The sequence below is a fragment of the Coregonus lavaretus genome (genome assembly GCF_964263955.1).
Source record: "Coregonus lavaretus genome assembly, chromosome: 14".
NCBI classification, from domain to species: domain Eukaryota; kingdom Metazoa; phylum Chordata; class Actinopteri; order Salmoniformes; family Salmonidae; genus Coregonus; species Coregonus lavaretus.
Window position 1 is genome coordinate 15,312,167 of NC_140001.1, and position 24,090 is coordinate 15,336,256.

General features: G+C 44.7%; 1 protein-coding gene across 1 annotated transcript; it reads left to right on the forward strand.

Annotated features, from left to right (window-relative positions):
- The first annotated feature begins 14,679 nt into the window (after positions 1–14,679).
- Positions 14,680–21,894, forward strand: LOC311141598 (ubiquitin-conjugating enzyme E2 R2-like). Its single transcript, XM_084176973.1, has 5 exons — positions 14,680–15,735; positions 18,315–18,401; positions 18,745–18,842; positions 19,212–19,346; positions 19,566–21,894. The coding sequence occupies exons 1-5, from the start codon at positions 15,559–15,561 to the stop codon at positions 19,807–19,809; spliced, it is 741 nt and encodes a 246-aa protein (XP_084033099.1). The 5' UTR covers positions 14,680–15,558; the 3' UTR covers positions 19,810–21,894.
- Positions 21,895–24,090: the final 2,196 nt, after the last annotated feature.

Sequence of the window (24,090 nt, forward strand, 5' to 3'; positions counted from 1 at the left end):
CGGAGACTCATAAGATTTTTAACCTTAACTTACATATTTCCTTATAAAAACAAAAACCCCTGTCCTCAACCAAAACATATATATGTATATATCTCTAACATAAATATTATCCTAACATGAGTCGACACACAGTTTAAACACAACAGAGACGTCTTTATTTAATTTTCTTTATTTTTTTTTCGTTCCTACGGACCCCTAAGGCAGTATTCTACCTCCATCGCGCCGTTTTTTTTCCATTGTTCCTAAATTTCTGCTACCACGAGTTCGCGGATATTCAATGAGCGGTTACATCAAACATATACTTCGTCAACTATAAGTTGAGCGGTAACTTGCAATAGAATGTATATACCACAAACCCCAGTCCCCGGGACTGACCTAAATTCACCTAATGTGCTTTTAGGATTTTCGGCCCATCCTAATGATCGCCTCGTTGGAGGGCTTATCATAGATTCGCGATGTCCTAATTTGTATACATTTTCCTTGGCCTTATTCCTTCATTCTATTCTTCAATAGTTATAGACACTCCCCCCTGTTTGCGTTGCTTTCAACGCAAACAAATTTTGAAATTTAGAACGGACTCTTATCCCACAGCAAATAACAGCAAAATGCACACATAAGTCTTTCAAACGGTACATCTCCCCAGCGCACACACCCACATAAGCAAACGAACCGACCAGCGCACAAAATTGTGAGAAATCTCACCTTATGAGCCGGCGTCTTGAGCGGGAGTCACTTCGTAGCTCATGAATGGAACACTGGAGAGACGCAGCACGTCCCAACTACCTCGGCACCATTCTGTAGTATCTAAATAATGATGCTAATTATGCTGTGAGAACAAGGAGTCCGCTTACACTGTACTTTGATTATAAAGGTTTATTATTTCAAAATATTTCAGCGTAAATTTACAGACATCTGCAGGCATCTGGAGAACAACGGACCCAATCTAATATGTTGTTCTGTCCTCCTTTGTCCCAACCAAGTATTTATAATCTTTAACATGATATGGGTGGTTTCCCCTACAGACCAATTCCATGACTCCACACAACAGACTTCCTCTGTTTTAGGGTGCCCCTATAGAACTGCTCTCCAGATGCTTCCCTAAGCTGAATCAACATCCTCTAAGATACCATTTGCAAACGTTAGCAAAGTCATAAATTGCTTAGACACCACACCTACACATTGTTCATGCTACATAAGCGAGAGACTTGAACTTACTGGGCATCCTCAAGGGCATCCTGAGTAGAGAGGGAGAGGTTGGCTGGGGGTCCAATGTGCTGTAACATACTGTCCAGTTTGGACTGTCTGGACTGTGTGAACTGCTTGAACTGCTGAGACAGCATGGAGTGTGGGGATTAGGAGGACTGTTTGAACTAGATGACTGAGATTGGTCCTGCACAATGTTGTTAAATTGGACAAGTGTTGTTAATTTGTTGGAGAATTTGCACAGTAGGGATGGAGGAGTTGGGTATATTTTGGAGAGTGTTTCTAGCGGCGATGGGAGGCTTATGTGTATGTTGTCGTATATGGGTGGTAGGCAGAGGGTGCGGTGTGTGTGTTGGGCTGGACTGGGCCTTGGGAGCACTTGGTTGTATGCGTTGGATACAGTGAGGGTGTGTGGAGAAGGGCCAGGGAGCCAGGATGAGTCTCTGGAGCCCAGGACTTCACTCTCTAACTGGGCTGGTGTTTTCAGGATTCCTCCTTGGTCTTGGACAGACACCAGGGAGACCACAGAGGTAGAGGGTTTGGTCATAGCTGGTCAGAAAAGACAAGGCAAGAGTATTAGAATAACATTTTACTATTCTTAACACGTGATGCCCTAATTGTCACAAATTAACAATGTCCATGAGATGGTGGCATTTACTCACATAAACAATGCAAAAAAAAGTGTTGAAAAGCTTGTGTATGTGAGTATGGAACATCCATTCTCCAGAGAGGAGCGGCATCCATCTTGGATCTCCTCTGATCCATGTGGCCTTCAGGTGTCACTGTTTTAGGAGGGACACAACCAATGATGTATAAGCCCTGGATTGTTGATGCTATGTATTGGCCAATGAGCGGCTTTGAAGCCACCGGTCGGCCATATTGGCACTCCCCAAAAGAAGCAGTCCTTCATATGAATGAATGGAATTCTACAGTATTTTAATTAAATGTTTCAAGGACAAAATTATATATTTAAGTATATATTTTGTTGTTGTAGTGGGGACAGTAACATTAGAACTTCATAAAAATTATACTTTAAGGAAAATGTTTTTATATATTTGTAAAAAAGAAAAATATATGTTTAGCTCACATAATATAATTTAAAAGTATGCATTAAGGCAGTGGTTCCCAACCTTTTTCAGTTACTCTACCACCAAATGAATTTTGCTCTGCCCGGAGTACCCCTGAAGTACCCACTCATGTGCATTTTACCAGTAAGCCTATGGTCTCATGAGTCTTCTCAAATACCCCCTGTGGATATGCCAAGTACCTCCAGGGGTCCTAGTACCCCTCGTTGGGAACCACTGCATTAAGGTGTCTGTAATAGAAGAAATGTGGCAAAATCAAATTTAGACATTAATAAATTCATTTCTATAGCTTCCAAAATATTTTTTACAATGGTGGGGGAATGCCAAGATGGAGGCGCGGTGGCTTCAAAACTGCGTCATCTAGTGGATATATAAATCATTGGGCACAACCAGTCTGCACTCCCAGAAATGAGTCTGTGGCTGCCAGCCTGCCTACTTGAAGCAAGAAAGTGAGAGGGGGTCCATGGTGCAAATGAATGAATCACCAGTGGACTCACAGGGTGAAGTAAGAAGGGGGGGTTTGAGCCACAACTCCAGAGCCTAACCTTAACCTTAACCCTAACCTTAACCACACCGCTAACCTTATGCCTAACCATAACCTTAAATTAAGACAAAAAAAAGCACATTTTTGTTTTCATTCATTTTGACTTTGTTGCTGTGTTATCTAGTGGAAACCTGATTATTTGGCAGAGACAGAAGAAGAAGCGAGATATCTCCAAAGAAACTGCTTCTGTAATAGAAATCCCTGATCACACTTGTAGGCGATGTCATGGTCACGTTGGCTAGCTAAACTCATGCGCAGAATCACATCATCGAGTCTACTTAAAGCTGCAATATGTAAATTTGGAGAGACCCGACCAAATTCACATAGAAATGTTAGTTATAGATCTGTCATTCTCATTGAAAGCAAGTCTAAGAAGTGGTAGATCTGGTGCGCTATTTCTATGCTTCCATTTCTTAAATTTCGTTTTTACGTTTTTTACTTTCGGTTTTGTACACCAGTTTCAAACAGCTGAAAATACAATATTTTTGGTTATGGAAAATATATTTCACAGCGGTTAAGATGGTACACTTAAGCAGGTCAACATTCACAAGGCCGCAGGGCCAGACGGATTACCAGGACGTGTACTCCGAGCATGTGCTGACCAACTGGCAAGTGTCTTCACTGACATTTTCAACATGTCCCTGACTGAGTCTGTAATACCAACATGTTTCAAGCAGACCACCATAGTCCCCGTGCCCAAGGACTCTAAGATAACCTGCCTAAATGACTACCGACCCGTAGCACTGACGTCTGTAGCCATGAAGTGCTTTGAAAGGCTGGTCATGGCTCACATCAACACCATTATCCCAGAAACCCTAGACCCACTCCAATTTGCATACCGCCCCAACAGATCCACAGATGATGCAATCTCAACAGCTTCTACCCCCAAGCCATAAGACTCCTGAACAGCTAATCATGGCTACCCGGACTATTTGCACTGCCCCCCCCAAACCCCCATCTTTTTACGCTGCTGCTACTCTGTTAATTATTTATGCATAGTCACTTTAACTCTACCCACATGTACATATTACTTCAACTACCTCAACTAGCCAGTGCCCCCACACATTGACTCTGCACCGGCACCCCCCTGTATACATAGCCTCCCTACTGTTATTTTATTTTACTTCTGCTCTTTTTTTCTCAACACTTTTTTGTTTTATTCTACTTTTTTATTAAAAATAAATGCACTGTTGGTTAAGGGCTGTAAGTAAGCATTTCACTGTAATGTCTGCACCTGTTGTATTCGGCACATGTGGCCAATACAATTTGATTTGATTTGATTCTCTACACTATACTTGCTTGTTTTGTCACAAACTGAAATTAGACTAACTATTTGAATTTTTGCAACCAGGAAATGGCAGAGCAATTTCTGCATAGTGCATCTTTAAGACATTGGCTCGAATCTAGGTTGTGCCTTTAGATTTTGAGAAAATGAACAACTAAGGAATAATTTTTCACTTCTCTCATTGACTTCTCAAACCCCAAATCCCGGCCTGGTCTGCGATGTTACGCCTCTGGGTTTAGAAACTCTGTGATATCTCACTCACTATTTTTTTCTGGTTCATTTACACAGGCAGCCCAATTCTGATATTTTTTTCACTAATTGGTCTTTTGACCAATCAGATCAGCTCTGAAAAAGATGTGAAAAGATCTTGTGATGAGGTGTGAATGAAGGAGTCAGGCACAGGAGGTAAAATATCGAAGTCCAGAGTTTTTTCGTTTACATAGATCAAACGCCCAAAGCGTCAAACAAGGGAAAACAAGGGAAAACATCCACCTTGGCATAAACACAGTGAATAGTAGCTCAACCGAGCTACACGCTCTCACAAACAATCACTCACAAAGACAAGGGGAACAGAGGGAACACTTATACACATACTAATTAGGGGAATGAGCACCAGGTGTGTGTGATTGACAAGACATGACAAGTGGAGTGATGAGAATGGGATCGGCAGTAGCTAGTACTCCGGTGACGACGAACGCCGAAGCCTGCCCGAACCAGGAGGGGGGGCAGCCTCAGTGGAAGTCGTGACAGTACCCCCCCCCCCCCCTCCCCCAGCAGTGCGCCGACCCCGGCCTCGGGGACGGCCAGGAGGACGTGGAGTAGGGCGAGTCGAATGGCGACGGTGGAAATCCCTCAACAGGAAGGGATCGAGGATGTCCCGCCTTGGGACCCAGCACCATTCCTCCGGACCGTACCCCTCCCACTCCACGAGATACTGAAGGCCCCCCACCCGACGCCTTGAATCCAGGATGGAACGGACCGAGTACGCCGGGGCCCCCTCGATGTCCAGAGGAGGTGGAGGAACCTCCCGTACCTCAGACTCCTGGAGCGGACCAGCTACCACCGGCCTGAGGAGAGACACATGAAACAATGGGTTAATACGGTAATCAGGGGGGAATAACAACCTGTATGTCACCTCGTTTATTCTCCTCAGGACTTTAAACGGCCCCACAAACCGCGGGCTCAGCTTCCGGCAGGGCAGGCGGAGGTGCAGATTCCAGATCGAGAGCCAGACCCGATCCCCCAGTACGAACACCGGGGCCTCCCTGCGGTGGCGGTCAGCGTTGGCCTTCTGATGACGCACGGCGCGCTGGAGGCAAACGTGGGCAGCGTCCCAAGTCTCCTCCGCGCGCCGAAACCAGTTATCCACCGCACGAGCCTCGGTCTGGCTCTGGTGCCAGGACCGGTTGGTAACCTAAAACACATTGGAAGGGCTTAGAAAAGCGGTCCACAACAACCAGGATAGTGGTGTTACCTTGGGAGGGGGGAAGATCAGTGAGAAAATCAATACTAAGGTGAGACCATGGTCGTTGTGGAACTGGTAAAGGTTGTATCTTACCCGCTGGGAGGTGCCTAGGTGCCTTACTCTGGGCGAAACACACTGAGCACGAGGAAACATATACCCTCACGTCCTTAACCAAGGTAGGCCACCAGTACTTCTCGGTCAGGCAGCGCATTGTACGACCGATACCTGGATGACTAGAGGAGGGTGACGTGTGTGCCCAGTAGATCAGACGATCACGGATAAGCGCAGGCAGGTACTGCAGCCCAGCTGGACACTGCGGTGGAGATGGATCTGTGCGTAATGCCTGCGCTATATCTGTGTCCATCGCCCATACTACCGGCGCCACAATGCATGAGGCCGGGAGTATGGGGGTGTTGTCTCTGGGCCTCTCCTCTGTGTCATACAGCCAAGACAGTGCGTCTGCCTTCACGTTCTTCGTACCCGGAATGTATGAGAGTGTGAAATCAAACCGGGTGAAGAAGAGGGCCCACCTGGCCTGCCGAGGATTCAGCCTCCTCGCTGCCCGAATGTACGGTGGTCTGTCCAGATGAGGAAAGGGTGTTTCGCCCCTTCGAGCCAATGTCTCCACACCGTCAAAGCTCGGACAACAGCCAGCAGCTCCCGATCACCAACGCCGTAGTTCTGCTCCGTCGAGCTGAGCTTCTTAGAAAAGAAGGCACAGGGGCAGAGCTTGGGTGGCGTGCCCAAGCGTTGGGATAAGCCAGTACCGGGGCTGAGGTGAACAGACCCCGCAATCTAATGAAGGCCAAATCAGCCTCAGCAGACCAGTCGGAGCCGGGACGGCCCACCCTTCAACAAGGAGGTAATGGGAGCTGCGACCTTGCCAAAGCCCCAAATAAACCTTCGATAGTAGTTGGCAAAGCCAAGGAAGCGCTGCACCTCCTTTACCGTGGTTGGAGTCGGCCAATTACGCACGGCTGCAATGCGGTCTCCCTCCATCTCCACATCTGTGGTGGTAATGCGGTATCCGAGGAAGGAGATTGACTGCTGGAAAAACTCACACTTCTCTGCCTTGGCATAAAGATCATTTTCCAACAGTCGGACCAGTACCTTGCGAACCAGGGACACATGCTCGGCGCGCGTAACGGAATACATCAGGATGTCATCGATGTAGACCACCACACCGCGACCAAGCATGTCCCGAAACACCTCGTTCACAAAGGACTGGAAAACGGATGGAGCATTCATCAAACCGTAGGGCATCACCAGGTATTCATAATGCCCGAGGTTGTGCTGAATGCTGTTTTCTACTCATCCCCTTCCCGAATATGCACCAGGTTGTAGGCACTCCTGAGGTCTAATTTGGTGAAAAAGCAGGCCCCATGCATTGACTCAATCACTGAAGGAATGAGGGGAAGAGAATAACTTAATCGTACCGTCACATTATTCAGTGGTCGATAATCAATGCACGGGCGTAAACTGCCATCTTTCTTCTTCACAAAGAAGAAACTTGAGGAGGCAGGTGAAGTGGAGGGACGTATATACCCCTGGCGCAGGGACTCGGTGACGTATGTTTCCATAGCCTCAGTTTCAGCCTGCGACAAGGGATACACATGACTCCTGTGAGGTACAGCGTCTACCCGAAGGTTTATCGCGCAATCCTCCTCCCGATGAGGTGGTAATTTAGTCACTTGCGTCTTGGAAAACGCGAGCGCCAGATCATGGTATTCGGGGGGAATGCGCACGGTGGGGGTACCGTCTGGACTTTCCACCGTGATCGCACCAACGAAACACCTAGACACCTACCCGGACACTCACGCGACCACCCCGTAAGAACCCTCTGCGGTCATGAGAAATTAGTGTTGTGAAGGGCTAACCACGGGATACCCAAGACTACAGGGTAAGCAGGAGACTCAATAATCATAAAGGTGATCTGCTCAACATGCATCTCCTGCGTAATTATGGTGAATGGTGCAGTAACTTCCTTAACCAACCCGGACCCTAATGGTCGACTATCGAGTGCTCTGATGGGGAGTGGAATGGTTAGGGGAACCAATGAAATGCCTTGACGGCGTGCAAATGCCCTGTCCATATAATTCCCATCTGCGCCTGAATCGACTAGCGCCTTACACTGGGAACCTACCAAGTGATCGAGAAAGGAGATAGATAAAGTACAGTGCGCCGCAAAGGGCTCTGAACACGTTTGGGTGTTCGTTACCTGGGGTGATGCGTGAGTACCCTGCCTACCGCCTCCAGACCCAAAAGAACGTTGACTGCGACGTGAGGTGGATTCTCCCTTCGTGCCACCAGAGTGGCACTGTCGCTGTCCTCCTGTGCTCTCTCGACCGGCGGCTCCCCCCAGCTCCATCTGCTCGGGGTCAGAGTCGTCCGGAGTGGGAACGGGCAGACCCCTACCAGGACGTCCTCTGGATGCTAGCAGATTGTCCAGCTGGATGGCCATGTCCACCAGTTGGGAGAATGATAGCATGGCATCCCGGCAGGCTAGCTCCCGTCGGACATCCTCCCTTAGGTGGCACCGGAAATGGTCGATCAGGGCCTGCTCGTTCCACCCGGACCCCGCTGCCAGCGTCCGGAACTCCAGCGCGTAGTCCTGAGCTGTCCTCGTCCCCTGCCTCAGATGAACCAGTCGTTCGCCCGCCTCTCGACCCTCAGGCGGGTGATCAAAAACGACCCTTGCCACAACTCCAGGCATGCGGCCTTCTCCTGCTGACTCCATATCAGATCAGGTGAGTGATTCTGTGACGAAGTGTGAATGAAGGAGTCAGTCACAGGAGGTAAAATACTGAAGTCCAGAGTTTATTCCGTTTACATAAATCAAACGCCCAACATGTCAAACGAAACTACTACAAGGGAAAACATCCACCTTGGCATAAACACAGTGAATAGTAGCTCAACCGAGCTACACGCTCTCACAACAAACAATCACTCACAAAGACAAGGGGAACAGAGGGAACACTTATGCACATACTAATTAGGGGAATGAGCACCAGGTGTGTGTGATTGACAAGACATGACAAGTGGAGTGATGAGAATGGGATCGGCAGTAGCTAGTACTCTGGTGACGACGAACGCCGAAGCCTGCCCGAACCAGGAGGGGGGGGCAGCCTCGGCGGAAGTCGTGACAGATCTGTTGTGATTGGTCAAAAGACTAATTAGTGGAAATAATACCAGAATTGGGCTGCCTGTGTAAACGCAGCCATATAGTCAATGAACTAAGCAGACCAGACCCAGCTGCTAATGCACTGGTGCCTATGAGAGAGACACCCCCTTAAACAGACTGGAACTGTGCCACATTTTTTCTATGGTAAACGGCCTGACTGGGAAATCTTCATTCATCCACCATCTTTGTTATAGGGCACGCTTGAAAGGAGAGGCAGCTATAACTCTGAGGTTGATGCAGACGTCTCGATTGCTCAACTTCAGCATCTAGGGGGATGTCTCAGATCCTCAAAAAGTTCTACAACCAACTGCACCATTGAGAGCATCTTGACTGGCTGCATCATGGCAACTGCTTGGCATCCGACCGCAAGGCACTACAGAGGGTAGTGCATACAGCCCAGTACATCCCTGGGGCTGAGCTCCCTGCCATCCAGGACCTCTATACCAGGCGGTGTCAGAGGATGGCCCTAAAAATTGTCAAAGACTCCAGCCACCCAAGTCATAGACTGTTCTCTCTGCTATCACACAGCAAGCAGTACCGATGCACGAAGTCTGCAACCAACAGGACCCTGAACAGCTTCTACGCCCCAAGCCATAAGACTGCTAAATAGTTAGTTAAATAGTTAATCGATAGCTACCCGGACTATCGGCATTGACTCTTTTGACTCCCATATGCTGCTGTTACTGTTTATTATCTATCCTGTTGCCTAGTCACTTTATCCCAACCTAGAGTATTTGTACATATCTACCTCAATTACTTTGTACCCCTGCACATCTACTCTGTAGTGGTACCCCGTGTATATATTCAAGTTATCATTTCTCATTGTGTATTTATTCCCCATGTGTGTGTTTATTTGTATATATTTTTTTTATTATTTCTATTTTTTCTCTCTCTGTATTGTTGGGAAGGGCCCGTAAGTAAGCAAGCATATCACTTAGTCTACACCTGTTGTTTACGAAGCATGTGACAAATAACATTTGATTTGATTTTTATTTTGGCATGACAAATCGGGGGACTTAATTTTGAAATCGGAAATCACATAACCTTTATTTTGGCATGTGAAAAGCGATGGGAACTAAGTCTGAGCTGAATGCTGGATGTAACTCTGAGCCAGATGCTGGATGTAACTGAGCCGGATGCTGGATGTATCTCTGAGCCGGATGCAGGAATGTAATTCTGAGCCGGATGCTGGATGTAACTCTGAGCCGGATGCTGGGCGTAACTCTGTGCCGGATGCTGGATGTAACCGAGCCGGATGCTGGATGTAACTCTGAGCCGGATGCTGGATATAACTGAGCCGGATGCTGGATGTAACTCTGACCCGGATGATGGATGTAACTCTGAGCCGGATGCTGGATGAAGCTCTGAGCCGGATGCTGGATGTAACTCTGAGACGGATGTTGGATGCAACTCTGAGCCGGATGCTGGATTTAACTCTCAGCCGGACGCTGGATGCTGGATGTAACTCTGAGCCGGATGCTGGATGTAACTCTGAGCTGGATGCTGGATGTAACTCTGAGCCGGATGCTGGATGTAACTCTGAGCTGGATGCTGGATGTAACTCTCAGCCGGATGCTGGATGTAACGCTGTGCCGTATGCTGGATGTAACTCTCAGCTGGATGCTGGATGTACCTCTGAACCGGATGCTGGATGCTGGATTTAACTCTGAGCTGGATGCTATGCAGGATGTTGTAACTCTGAGCTTGATGCTATAGACCCCTTTCTGTGTTTGCAAACATTGCCGCACAAGGGCGATGAGCACAGGTTTTACATGTTACTTATGAATGCATTTCACGCTACTTTTGGATTATAATTGGATTTTAAGGCTTGTATGAATGTCCTGCTTAATATAATGTTTGTGTCATCATCGCAAATCAACTGCCTTATAGTTAAAAAACACTTCAACCAGTAAAATGGCTCTTTGGCTAGCTTTTGCTACATCCTATGTCAATGAGCATTAGCATTCTAGCTTGGCATGGCTTACTGCAGCCAAGAGTCGCGTGCATCTGTGCGTGATGGCAGTGTGTCCTGTACTGGAAAGGCGTCTATACTGGATGTACAGTATACATCCAGCATCCAGATCAGAGTTACAGTCCCATATGGAACAATTCCATTTACACACAGCACCGCACTCACATGGTTGTTGGCTGAGCTCCTGGCATTTTATCTGCTGTTCTTTGTGCAATGATTTTGAATGCTATCTTGAGTAGCTTGTTAGCTGGTGTGCCAAAGGCTATAGATGTCAGAGTTACCTTGTTTTTTGTTGTGTGGGGGAGCCAAAGTTGATTTTAAAGACATCTAAAAAGCACTCTTTTGCCATGACATTGTATATCGTAATGCCGTGACCTGGATTCAAACCGGGGATGCTGCGGCCACAACGCAGAGTACTAACCATTATACGATCACGGCGAGCTACCAGGGCTTGAACGTCAGGGGGAAATACTGGGCTTGAATTTTGCAAGTGAAATCCATGGAAAATCATTTTGACATTGCAGAAATTTGCATTTTACATTGAATTCATGGAGTGAAATCATTTTGACATGTAACAATGTGCTGAATTCAATGATTTTACATTGGAGGGTTCCCAGAGTGATTTTTTTGGGTAGTGTTTGCCCTTTAACTACAGAATCCCAGGTTCAAGCTCCAAAACTATCTCACTTCAATCACTAGTGCATTGGTGGCAGCGGTGGGATAATCCCCACGGTTTCTCAGGCCTGTGTTGGAAGCAGTGGCGGCTCCTGAAAAAATTCTCAGGGGGGGCAATTTTTCTGATGATTTAGGTGACCTACACACATTTAAAAAAAGATATGTCCAGCAACAACATGAAGACAGGGGCAGCATATAAGTCAATACCAGAAGCATTTATTGACTGATCTCAAAAGTGTTGGCTTACCAGGGTTGGTGGAGCCCTCAGTTTCATCTTTGCCTCGCAAAGCTAACTCAAACACTCCGCAAAACTTCACACACTGGATTAGCCGGCTGAGGATGTGGCGGTTCTTGCTAATGTCGTAGTAAATATATTTGTTATAGTGAATATGGAATATGATATGTTGAGTAAAATGTTGTGCTAAGATCTATTTAGGTCAGGAGCTGGTTATAAGTTCTGTTCCTATCCAATAACAATGGACAAAAGGGTCCTATCTTGTCAGCCTTGTCAGTTTCAGTTCTCCAGTAAACTTGTGATTATCAACACTAACCTCATCGTTGTGGCGGCGGACAGCTAGCCTGTATCCCTCATCCAGTTGAGTGGGAATGTTCACTCTCCCCAAAGCAGACAATCTCAAACAGCTATCCATGTGGGTCTTTGACAGCTCATGTTTCTTAATCTTTCCTGAAAGATGGTGCATGTCCGTTACACACCAGTCGCTGTCCAAGCGGTGCTGTCTGCCGTGCCGCCTTCAGGGTGAAAGAGTAAGCAGGGGGTAGCAGAAGACTGCATTAGCTACATCGCAGCCTGCTAGCCAGGTTTTTCGTTCGTACCAATTTTTGGAAAATCCTCGGGTGTAGGACTTCCCCCCTTTAGTAGAAACCTGTTGAATTATTAAATTTGGTCTGGGAGGTCCTAATTGTTTCGTTGCCAATTTATCTTGATTTGTTCGCCGACAAAAAGTAACTTATTTCAAAGAGACAATCGAGTTGCACTGAACGCTATAGCCATCTTGATAGTAGTACGTGAATTGATTGATGAGGCTACCCGCTCTTTTCTTAGTTACGTTCATGGTTACGTTACGTATGACGAAAGCGCGTAAGTGCAAGCCCTCAGAAACCCATAGAGATTGTATTGAAAGCTCTGATATTTGAAAAAAATAGATTTTACATGGGAGTCTATGACAGACTTCTGGGCGATTTTCAACCTGACTGAAATCGCCCCAAAAGGGGGGGGGGGGCCATTTGAAGCACGACTTTAGCCTGATTGGACATTTAGTGGCACTGTGGCAGATCAGACGTCTAGATTACAACACTGATAACTACTGTTGCCGTGATATAATTGATTAGAAAAAAAATCCCTTCCTTTTCCCGTTTGGCAGTGCGTCGCCCATATCGCCCTATTGAACACACCGCCCCTGGTTGGAAGTGATCCTCTGTATCTAGAGAGTCTAGATCAGGGGTGTCAAAGTCATTCCACAGAGGGCCGACTGTCTGCAGGTTTTTGGTTTATCCTTTCAATTACGACCTAGACAACCAGGTGAGGGGTTATCAATCAAGTACAAGAGTGGAGCGAAAACCCACAGACACTCAACCGTCTGTGGAATGAGTTTGACATGTGGTCTAGATAGGGAAAGTTTAGCCTCCCTGTATGTGATTAATAACACTAGCCTACTAAGCTCACTTTGCTGTAACCACCGGGTATACAAATATTAATCAAAAGACATCAACTGGTTCAGATTGAGCTTGTCGGGTCACTGTGTTATTGGTCACAACACAAGGTGTGTATACACCTAGTCATCCCACAGTCTACTTGCATTTTACAACTGGCCTATGTATTGTAGCCCTGCAAAGCTGCCTGATGCCACAAGTTTACATTAAACGCTGCACGGATTTAATGTAAGCTCGCGGGATCAGGTGGCTTTGTGAGGCTATATGTATTGAGTAGCCCATGTATGAATTTCTTCAAAAAAGAAATTGACTCAACAACCAAAAACACATATCTAAGTTTAGCTTTATTAATGAACCAGAAAATCAATAGTTATTTCTGGTTGTTTATCAAAGTTAGCTGGCTAACTCATTGATCGTGCTTTGTAGTATATCCCATCTGGTCTGTTGTTGGAAGTTTTTCTGTGTTCTCCTCTGGGTTTGTGCATGGGATGCTGCTTGAGAGAGAGCAGCATCTGTGAGTGCACTGAGTGTACTGTGTAGGTGGTCTCCTCCAAGAGGTCTCGACCTTTATGGCATAAGTGGCGGTGTACTTGCCCAAGTTGCCCTGTAAGACAGTAAGTAGAAGAAGAGGCCAGGTAGTGTCTGGTGGGATCTGAACCACTACACCTGCACAGAGGCCTGCCCCACCCACCAACAAACAGTCACCGCTGTGTCTGAAGTGGTTCGCCTAGGTCTAAAAGTCTAACTAGCCTTTTTCCTTACTTCATTGTCTTATTTGTAAACCTACAATAATTCATGAATTTGATCTACAATTAAGTTATTGTAGGCTGAATCACTGTATTCTTCATTTAGAACATAGCTTAACTTTTGTTCTATGTAGGCTCGTTTATAAAGTACATTATATTTGTAACGTAAGTGCAAGGTGTTGCTGGAAGCAAAGAGAAGTGAGGAACGAAAGAGAGACAGAGAAAATGAAGTTCCTACACAAATGTGGATACATTTATAACACTGTAGTTATTTTAAATATATTTTGCTGGTCATAGGAGGGCTTTAAAACTAATCATAAACATTGGTAGAGATTGAGACTTGTGGAGCGAGCACTAGCAGCACCCCTTACAAAAATGATTGCAGTTTAGAAACTGCAGTAAAAGCGCATTAATTGCAGCCAACTGTGGTATTTTGGACTCAGTAATTGCAGAATAACTGCAAAAAAATACGGTGTTATTTTGGACGTAGTATTTGAAGCATACTGCAGTTATACTGCACTCTAACTACAGTTATACTACAGTGTACTGCGGTTATACTGCACTCTGCAATTTTGTTTCGTAAGGGGCGTGGGTTACAGAGAAGCAATCCTCCCGAACACAAACAAGTGACTGAAAACAACCCGTTGGACCTGCCGAGAGTCTGGACAGATCGACAGAGAACGGACGAATGACACAGGAAAAACTGTAGAAACACCGTTTGGCATCTAATTATACTTTTCATTACAACATTATGAAACAAGTTAAAATGGTTGGAGATCAAAGACGCTAGCTATATTTTGAACGTAGTTTTTCACGTAAAACGTAAGTGCAATGTGTTGCCTACGCTGCAACGTAAGTGCGCGAAGCAGCAAGCGCAGTGGAATCTCCTGGAAACAAAGCGGGGAACAAGAGAGAGAAAGGAAGTTCCTACACAAATCTGGATTCATTTATAACACTGTAGTTGTTTTGAAGAGATTTTGCTAGTCATAAGAGGGTTTTAAAACTAATCATAAACGTTGGTAGAGTTTGAGACTCGTGGAGCAGCTAGCGAGCGCTCACACAAACAAACAAATGTCAAAACAACCCGCTGGACCTGCCGACTCTATACAGATCGACAGCGAACGGACGAATGACACAGGAAAAACAATCACCGTTTGTCATCTAATTATACTTTTTATAACATTATGAAACAAGTTAAAATGGTTGGATATCAAAGACGCTAGCTATATTTTGAACGTGGGGACAGAATATAATTTGTAAACGGCACCACGAATATAATTTGTAAACGGCACCACCTAATCTTCCCCAGGATAAAACAATAACAGATAAGCAGATCGAGGAATATGCGGCGATAAAACATTTGGCGTGTCATAAAACGGTATAGAAATATTTTAGTCTCTACCAAAAGTAGCTTCTTCGTTATCTACAGAACTGTCAACAGAGCCAGCAGCAGTTTTGTGGCTTTGTTTACCTCGCTAGCTAACGTTAGCTAGTTAATGCTCTACTTGTTTAGAGCAGGCTGCACCGTTAGATGGATAGCTAGCTAGCCACCTACCAACAATACGTGGTGGGTAATGCTTGCATCCCATTTATATGACAACCAGCTGTTGCTTGTTGGGACGAGCAATTTGAATTGGTTCTGTTTTATTTGACTGGCTGTTGAGAAAGCTGCCAAAGCGCGAGAGCAAACGGGGTCGTCCGGTTTTGACACTTCATTACTCTTGGGTCACCATGGCGCAGCAGCAGATGCCAAGCTCTCATAAGGCACTGATGCTTGAACTGAAGTCTCTCCAAGAGGAACCAGTGGAGGGTTTCCGCATCACCCCAGTAGAAGAGTCAGACTTGTACAACTGGGAGGTGGCCATATTTGGACCCCCCAACACACTTTACGAGGGGGGATACTTCAAGGTGAGGGAGAGTTTAGTCTGTCTTGTCTGTGGGCAGTACACCTGATCCCGGGCCTGTAGCTAACTCTAGTCTATGGTATAGACATAAAACAACACATAACACACTTTTGTTGTAATATTTATATGTAGACAATCAGTGTTTGACTGGCCAACGTGAGTGCTAGCCCTTAATCATGACTAACTATTACATTACACGTAAGAGTCATTGAAGGAAGGCGCCTTCTGTAGTGGGAAGTTTTGTTAAGAGCCCCGACGCTCGCTTGTGGTACGGTTTTGGAAACATAAGGACCTTGTATTTCAAATCGGCGAGAAATAAACTGAACAAAAATGTAAACGCAACAATTTAAAATATTTTACTGAATTAGTCAATTGAAATAAATTCATTAGGTCCCAATCTATGGATTTCTCATGAATGGGAATACAGATATGCATCTATTGGTCACAGATACTGTACCTTAAAAAAAAGGTAGGGGTGTGGATCAGACAACCAGTCAGTATCTGGTGTGACCACCATTTGCCTAATGCAGCGCAACACATCTGTTGTCCCAGTTCTTCAATGGCTGTATGAAGTTGCTGGATATTGGTGGGAAATGGAACATGCATGCTCAATGGGTGATGACATGTCTGGTGATTATGCAGGCCATGGAAGAACTGGGACATTTTCAGCTTCCGGGAATTGTGTACAGATCCTTGCGACATGGGGCCATGCATTGTCATGCTGAAACATGAGGTGATGACGGCGGATGAATGGCACGACAATGGGCCTCAGGATCTCGTCACGGTATGTCTGTGCATTAAAATGTGCCTTTCTGTTTTCCATGAGTTTGCCTACAACTCCAGCACCTGCGGAAAGTACCTGGATGTACGTATGTTCTTCAGCTTTTGTGCATTAAAATTGCCATCGATAAAATGCAATTGTGTTCATTGTCGGTAGCATATGCCTGCCCATACCATAACCCCACCGCCACCATGACATCAGCAAACTGCTCACCCACGACGCCATACACGTTGTCTGAGACGGAAGTCTGATCGAAACTGGGATTAATCTGTGAAGAGCACACTTCTCCAGCGTGCCAGTGGCCATCGAAGGTGAGCATTTGCCCACTGAAGTCAGTTATGACAGCGAACTGCAGTCAGGTCAAGACCCTGGTGAGGATGATGAGCACGCAGATGAGCTTCCCTAACACGGTTTCTGACAGTTTGTGAATAAATTATTAGGTTGTGCAAACCCACAGTTTCATCAGCTGTCTGGTGACTGGTCTCAGACGATCCCGCAGGTGACAAAGCCAGATATGGAGGACCTGGGCTGGCGTGGTCATAACATGATCTGCGGTTGTGAGGCCGGTTGGACGTACTGCCAAATTCTCTAAAATACCGTTGGAGGTGGCTCATGGTAGAGAAATTAACATTCAAAATTCAAAAGGCACTCGCACATCTGAGCTATCTTTTTTGCAGGTGCATGGTAACAGTTGAATAAGATGTGAAAAAATAAGAAACCTGCACACTACTCTTGCTAGTATCACTGCTCTTTAATACGCTTTAAGTATCGGCCTCAAGGCCTTTAAAAGCTCTGACGAAGGCTTTGAGGCCGATACGTAAAGCTTATTAAAGAGCAGTGATACTAGCAAGAGCAGTGTGCAGGTTTCTAATTTCTAAAATAAAATTCTCTGGCAACAGCACTGGTGGACATTCCTGCAGTCAGCATGCCAATTTCACGCTTCCTCAAAACTTGTGGCATTGTGTTGTGTGACGACAACTGCACATTCTAGAGTCCCCAGCACAAGGTGCACCTGTGTAATGATCATGCTGTTTAATCAGCTTCTTGATATGCCACACCTGTCAGGTGGATGGATTGTCTTGGCAAAGGAGAAATGCTCACTAACAGGGATGTAAACAAATTTGTGCAGAAAATGTGAGAGAAATAGTATAATTTTCAAAAAACAAAAGGTTAAATTGATACACCTTTTATAGGGTTAGGATTCTCACACAGCCATATTTCCATGTTACAGTGCTTGTTTACCGAAGACCGAGTGGACTACCTGTGCTAATTAGCTATCTGTGTTGCTGAACACCTGTGTGTAAACCACAATCTATGGTGTAAACGGAAGACAGATGCCACAAATGTGTTGTCACTGAAAAATACTGTCGGCTGCAACTGTGTTAAAACAATCTACAGTAAGTGTGTGATTTGCATTTGTGAAATAATTTTTATGTGATATGAAAGTAGAGGGATTTATGTTTCTAGAACCATACCGCAAATGACAATCGATTCACATTTAGATGGAGTAGTTGGCTGTTTTGGCTTCCAGAGCCAATTCACCCTTTAAACAGAACATGGAAGGTCCTTGGACTAAGGAGTAACTTTAGGAACCTTTAGTCCATTATTGGGCTACGTGAGTTCATACCCCGGCCTAGAGAGCACTGTTTCACAAACTTGGCATACCACTTGTAGCAGTAATTTTTCAACTGAGTCATTACCTGTCACCCAGGCCAAAACCCACCATTTGGTTTCAACACACTATTTGTGAAATGTCAAAGTATTCCTTCCCTCACACATCACTGATTCTCTCTCATTCCCAGGCACACATTAAGTTTCCAGTTGACTACCCTTACTGTCCACCTACTTTCCGTTTCCTCACAAAGATGTGGCACCCCAACATATATGAGGTGAGGTATACCACATTGTATGTTTGTGTAAGTTAAGAACGGACCGTAACCTCACTCCACAGCTAGCTTGAAATGTCTCGGATAGAGACATCCAATTGGTACCTTTTGGGTGGCTCAACCCGTTGGAACATTGTCAAGGAGGGCGGTAACGTGTTGCGAAACAGGATTACTGGTTCGAGCCCAGTATGGAGCAGTCGGGACAGTGGAGGAAGCTAAGCTATTAGCAGCACACTGACCCCCGCTACATTTGTGTGTGTTTTTGTGACTTGGTTTTATGTGATTATAGGAATTTATGGCCAGTTGTTGCTATTGCTGTGGAGTGTAACATGTTGCTTGTCTACAGAATGGGGATGTGTGTATCTCCATCCTTCACCCGCCTGTTGACGACCCCCGGAGCGGAGAGCTGCCCTCTGAGAGATGGAACCCCACCCAGAATGTCAGGTAAAACACCTGGGCTGCGTTCAGGATGAAGGAAACCTAGCAAACATTTACGTGAACGGACATGTTACTGTTCTGAACGACCTGTTGAGGAACATTGTAATGATGGTGGCTCAGAGGGCGGTTGTGCGGTGTGATGCTGGACATCTCTTACCATTTCATCAAATACGCCACTCGTTGCTTCGGGTCACACTCAAAGGTCAGAGGTTTCATCCACAAAACTATAGCAGTTATATACCTCAGAGTAAAAAAATGGTGTGCAACGTTTCGGGAGAATGTGTCTTTCAGTACGTACCATTGTAAAATGTTTCATCAACTGAACGCACTCTTGACTCTCTTGACATTTGTATATGAACATGTCTGTGTGTTCAGGACCATCCTACTGAGTGTGATCTCTCTGCTGAATGAGCCCAACACCTTCTCCCCGGCCAATGTCGATGCCTCTGTTATGTTCCGCAAGTGGAGAGACAGCAAGGGCAAGGACAAAGATTACGCTGAGATCATCAGGTTCTTAGAATTCACTTTCTTTTAAACACAAAATGACAAACAACAACATGCTCATTTACACACATACAACTAAACATACAAATTCAGTGCGATCAATCACTTAATTTTTCTATCTGGAACCTTTCTCTCTTTCACTCTTCTGTCTGTCTCACATTGTATATACTGTCGGTTGTGCTCTCTCCCTCTCGTTATTTCTCTCTCGCTCTCCATCTTTCTCAGGAAGCAGATAGTGTCCACTAAAGTGGAGGCGGAGCGGGACGGCGTGAAGGTGCCTACTACGCTGGCGGAGTACTGCATCCAGACCAAAGTGCCTTCCCACGACAGCAGCTCGGACCTGCTCTACGATGACCTCTACGATGTTGACATCGAGGAGGAGGAGGACGATGATGCAGAGGCAGTGGGCCAGATGGCAGGAGAGGGTGGCTTCAATGACGAGGAAGACTCGGGCAACGAAGAGTCATGACCTTCCTTCTCCTCGCTGTTTATCTCGCTCCCTCCCAAACCCTTCCTACCGAGGACTCCGCTGCAGCCTCGTCCTGTCCATACTTTCTGATTCCTTCCCACGTGCGCACACATACTCTTTTGCTGGCTCCATCCCTTCTTGAAGGCGTCCCCTTAGCACTTACTTTACCTTGAGTTTTGTTTTAATCTCTGTCAAGCATGACCATATGCTTCATTTTAACAGCTGTATGGGGGGCAGATTTGTTTAATTGTTTTATTATGGCATTTTTTGTTTCCTAATTTATCTCCCCTCCCATTGACGTTCATTAGGCATAATTAGTGGGTTAGTTTATGCAGCTTTACTTGTGGTAAATTATATCACAAAGTGATATAAACCAGAACGGTTGTTTCTCTTTCAACTATTTGATGAGTCTGTATTAAACGGTTCAACAGAATTGCATGCTTTTTGATGACACCAATTTGGCATGTATGCTGTCTACCAGTGTTGCCAACCATCTTTTTTGTGGGAATTGCTATTGGCTGCTTGATTTGTCGCTAGATTACATTTTGCAGTTGTCGTGACAACTTCACGGCTCCAATTTGCGTTGCTGCAGTCCCCAACATTGCATTTTCGCCCCTTCTCCTGCCGCAAACCCCTTCCCGTTGTGCTTCTCTGCCTGTGTGTGCGCTGTTGCTGTGACGTCTGTTGCATAGGCAGCTTTTCCCACTCTTGTTTGCGGCATAATTGAGTGGGAAAAGTTGTTAAATGGTATAAAAATTCCCAAAGGCAGCCTGAAAAGTAGTTGAATTTGTCACTAGGTTCTATGAAAAGTAAAAGTCGCTGTGAGGGTCTGAACTCACTACATATAGCGACTTTCAGTTGGCAACACTGGTCTCTATCCCTCCCAGGGTTCACATACACATGCCTCCTGCAAACTAATTCAAATTCCTTATAAATTGTGTAAAACCAAATCCTATTCAGATGTAAAACCACAATTTATATAAATTCTAATTTGTTCTTAAGCTGTGGAACAGAGTGGTAAGATGCACTCAATGAACATACCCATCTCTTACTCTGTCTCACACAGTCAACAAGATGAAGACCCTTTTGTAAAAAATATATTACAAATAACTCATTTTCTGTATTGCCCTGACAGGGATCTGAACACAAAAAGGACACTTATTTTGCAATTTTTGGTAGGTTCCCCATTTTTCTCTTTCAGTCATCCACTCAATCAAAGTTCGCTAACAGAAGGGAAGGGTTGGGCACTTACTACCAACATGCATCTCTTTGATTGAGTGGATGCATCTCAGCATGCATCTCTCCAACCAGAGACCACAGAGAAACAATCTCTGCTCCAACCTCTCCAAGGTTAAATGCACCTGGAACTGATGAAGGGACGCAGAGACAGGATGCTAAGACATACGCCTGATATCATTTGAGCTCTTGTCCTCAAACAGAAGATGCTTCCGAGTATTGGTACCGTACCAGCGCTGAATAATTTCCATGGAGACCGGACTGGTGATACAGAGTTGTTTCCGTGGAGACTGATTTGTAACTACCCTATCTTTCTTTGGGGGACTTGAACACCAGAGGTAAATAAGACAAGCGGAAAAAGAGATCCTCTCCCCCATCCCAATTCTAGTCACAGGCCCCTTGACCCCAGATAGGTAATCAATAAATAGAAAAGCATTCACTTTGGTAACAAGTGGCATGCTACATAACCATTATGCTCATTTATTAGATAATTAATTTCAAGGATAGTTTAGAGACTTGGGGCTCGATTCAACCAAACCCACAGGGCAGTATTCACGCAATAGCATTTAGGCCTAAACATAGTAGGTAAACAAATATATTGCGTAAACATAGCTAAATCAGGTTGTCTTGGATACGGCCCTTGGTGTCTTTCAGCTAATGTTACGTGTTTAAGTATAACATTCCCATTGTTTTTGTTTTCCTTGGTCTAACTTAACATGTGTCATGAATGTTTTCTAGTAATGAATGTTCACCGAAGATAAGAGGCTTTCCTTGGTGAGTGTAAGGCTTTATCTTTGGATTGTTTGTTGCACAAATAAATAGAGGGCACCGGAAATGTTGTCAAAGCTATTGCAAAGTGAGGTTTCTTTTGACCATTTAAGAATCCACTTGTTTGATATGAATTGTGGTTTCAAAGAAAAACTAAACGCATTTAAATGAAATGCCCCCCAAAAAGTGTACTGATGGTAAAATCGGTTGGTGCAAAGGCAACATAGTCTTAATCGCAGGTGTCTGCAGCATTGAGAGCCTCCCACTACTGATCTCCCTGTGTGGTATGGGGTGAGGTGAGGCTCTCAACCTTCTGGCTTCTGTCCTCTCTTCAAAGCCACATGGGCCTGAAAATAAATAAAGATATAAACAGTATCAACTGTATAACAGGGCAACAAGGTATAAGTATTATATGTACAGGCTTCTTATTTTTCCCTCGCAGAGCTCTCCAGAGTGATGAGAAGCATCCCCTTCCTTTTTCTCTCTGCTTGGCTGCAGATGCGATTCTAAATCGATCACTGGTAGAGGACACGTCTGTAGACGGTTTCAGGCTGATAGCATCAACTACATGGAGCATGGCCTTGCTACTCTGGGTTAAAACATCACCCACAAGGACCTGAAGTTGGAGGCTTTTGAGATGGAATTTTCAGCTACATTCGTGATCTTGGACTTGCCCTGTGGGTCGTCCATGTCTGTGGCATGTTCCACTGTGGGATGACTGCTGAACAGCTTCAGGTAGATGAAAATGACCTGTCTTGACTAGGTTAGCGGCATCGGTGGTCACACCATAGAAATAGAATGAATAGAAAGGGTGTCTCCATTCAAGTCAGTGATAGCATAATGGGTGGACTGGCATTCTATTTCTATGGGCCATACAGCCATCCAGGCTTGCACAATTTCAGCTGCTTTGAAGGTGGCCAGCATTCCTCGCTCCCAACACTTGGGGGATGACGAATGGAGCAGCTCACACTCATTGGGAAAGATGTAGGGGATTATGGTGATATTATTTATCAAGGTGCAGCTGCTACTACTCTTAAACCTTTGGATGCCATCTACCATATTGCCCTTCGTTTTGTTACAGGTGATAGTTTTCATAGCCGAGAGCTGTCACAAGCATTTGCATAGAGGTATTTCTCGCCAAGTAACTCGGCAAAGCTCTGAGCGAATGTACCGTATGTACATACAGTACATTCTGAGAAAATGATTTTAAGATGGAAATGAAAATGGGATAATGGTACAGGTTCAAAATGAAGTCTGTATGGATGGTTAAAGCTTTCATTCAAGCACAGCCGGTTTCATTTCAACAGTGGGACTTTCATTTGAAAGCTTTGTTATTTCGTTACTTGGGCGGGGTAATTCCATTTACAGTTTAGGGATGCGACACGTTTCAAATGAAAGTCCCACTATTTAAATAAGAGAGACAGTGTTTGAATGAAAGCCTCAAGATGTGAGATATACATTTTGATTTGAATAACTTAAATTCCAATTACATTTAGAGAGGTGTGTATTTCATTCAACTGTTAGGCTTTTCATGATTTGAATTGTGGTCATGATTTAACTTTTATTTGTTTGATTGAAAGCTGACCATTTGTTCATTTAAGAGACTATAGACTGCATTGTGTAGTTTGATTTAAATCGCTCTTTTTTTCATTCACATTTTTTGTGAGTTCCACCCCTCATAGACTAGTTCCTGTATATAATAATGATAAAATATATTTTGTTACAGGTACAGATACAATTAAAACATTGACGCAATGAGTTATAAAGAGATACATTGCACTGTCATGCTTTAGCTTGTTCTAATTTACAGCATCAGTCTAGATGGCTGTGAATGATAATAAAATAAACAATTGTTATCTACAGTATAGTTTGACAACTGAATGTTTTTAGCAGTGGCAGAGCTGATCCCATTCAAATAAGCAAAACAAACACATCTTAGAATGAAATGTATTCAAATCGCCTGATGATTGATCGCCTAACACCTGTGTGTTTTTGTCTATACATAAAAATTTTATAAGAGAAAGAAAACTCACAGTCCAAAATAAAACATGTTTTATTGTAAAATCATATCAGATATAAACATTCCTTACAGAGGAAGATCATTCAAGTGACAAATGATGGTGTTTGTATATTATTTTGTGAAAGTAAAGTGTTTGAAATGGGCTTCAGCAAAGGCAAAAAGAGGACAAATAAATATGGGACAATCACATTCCCCCAAAAACGACCAACAAGCATGTAGGCAGAAAGCGCTACTGCACACAGATCATAAAAAATACA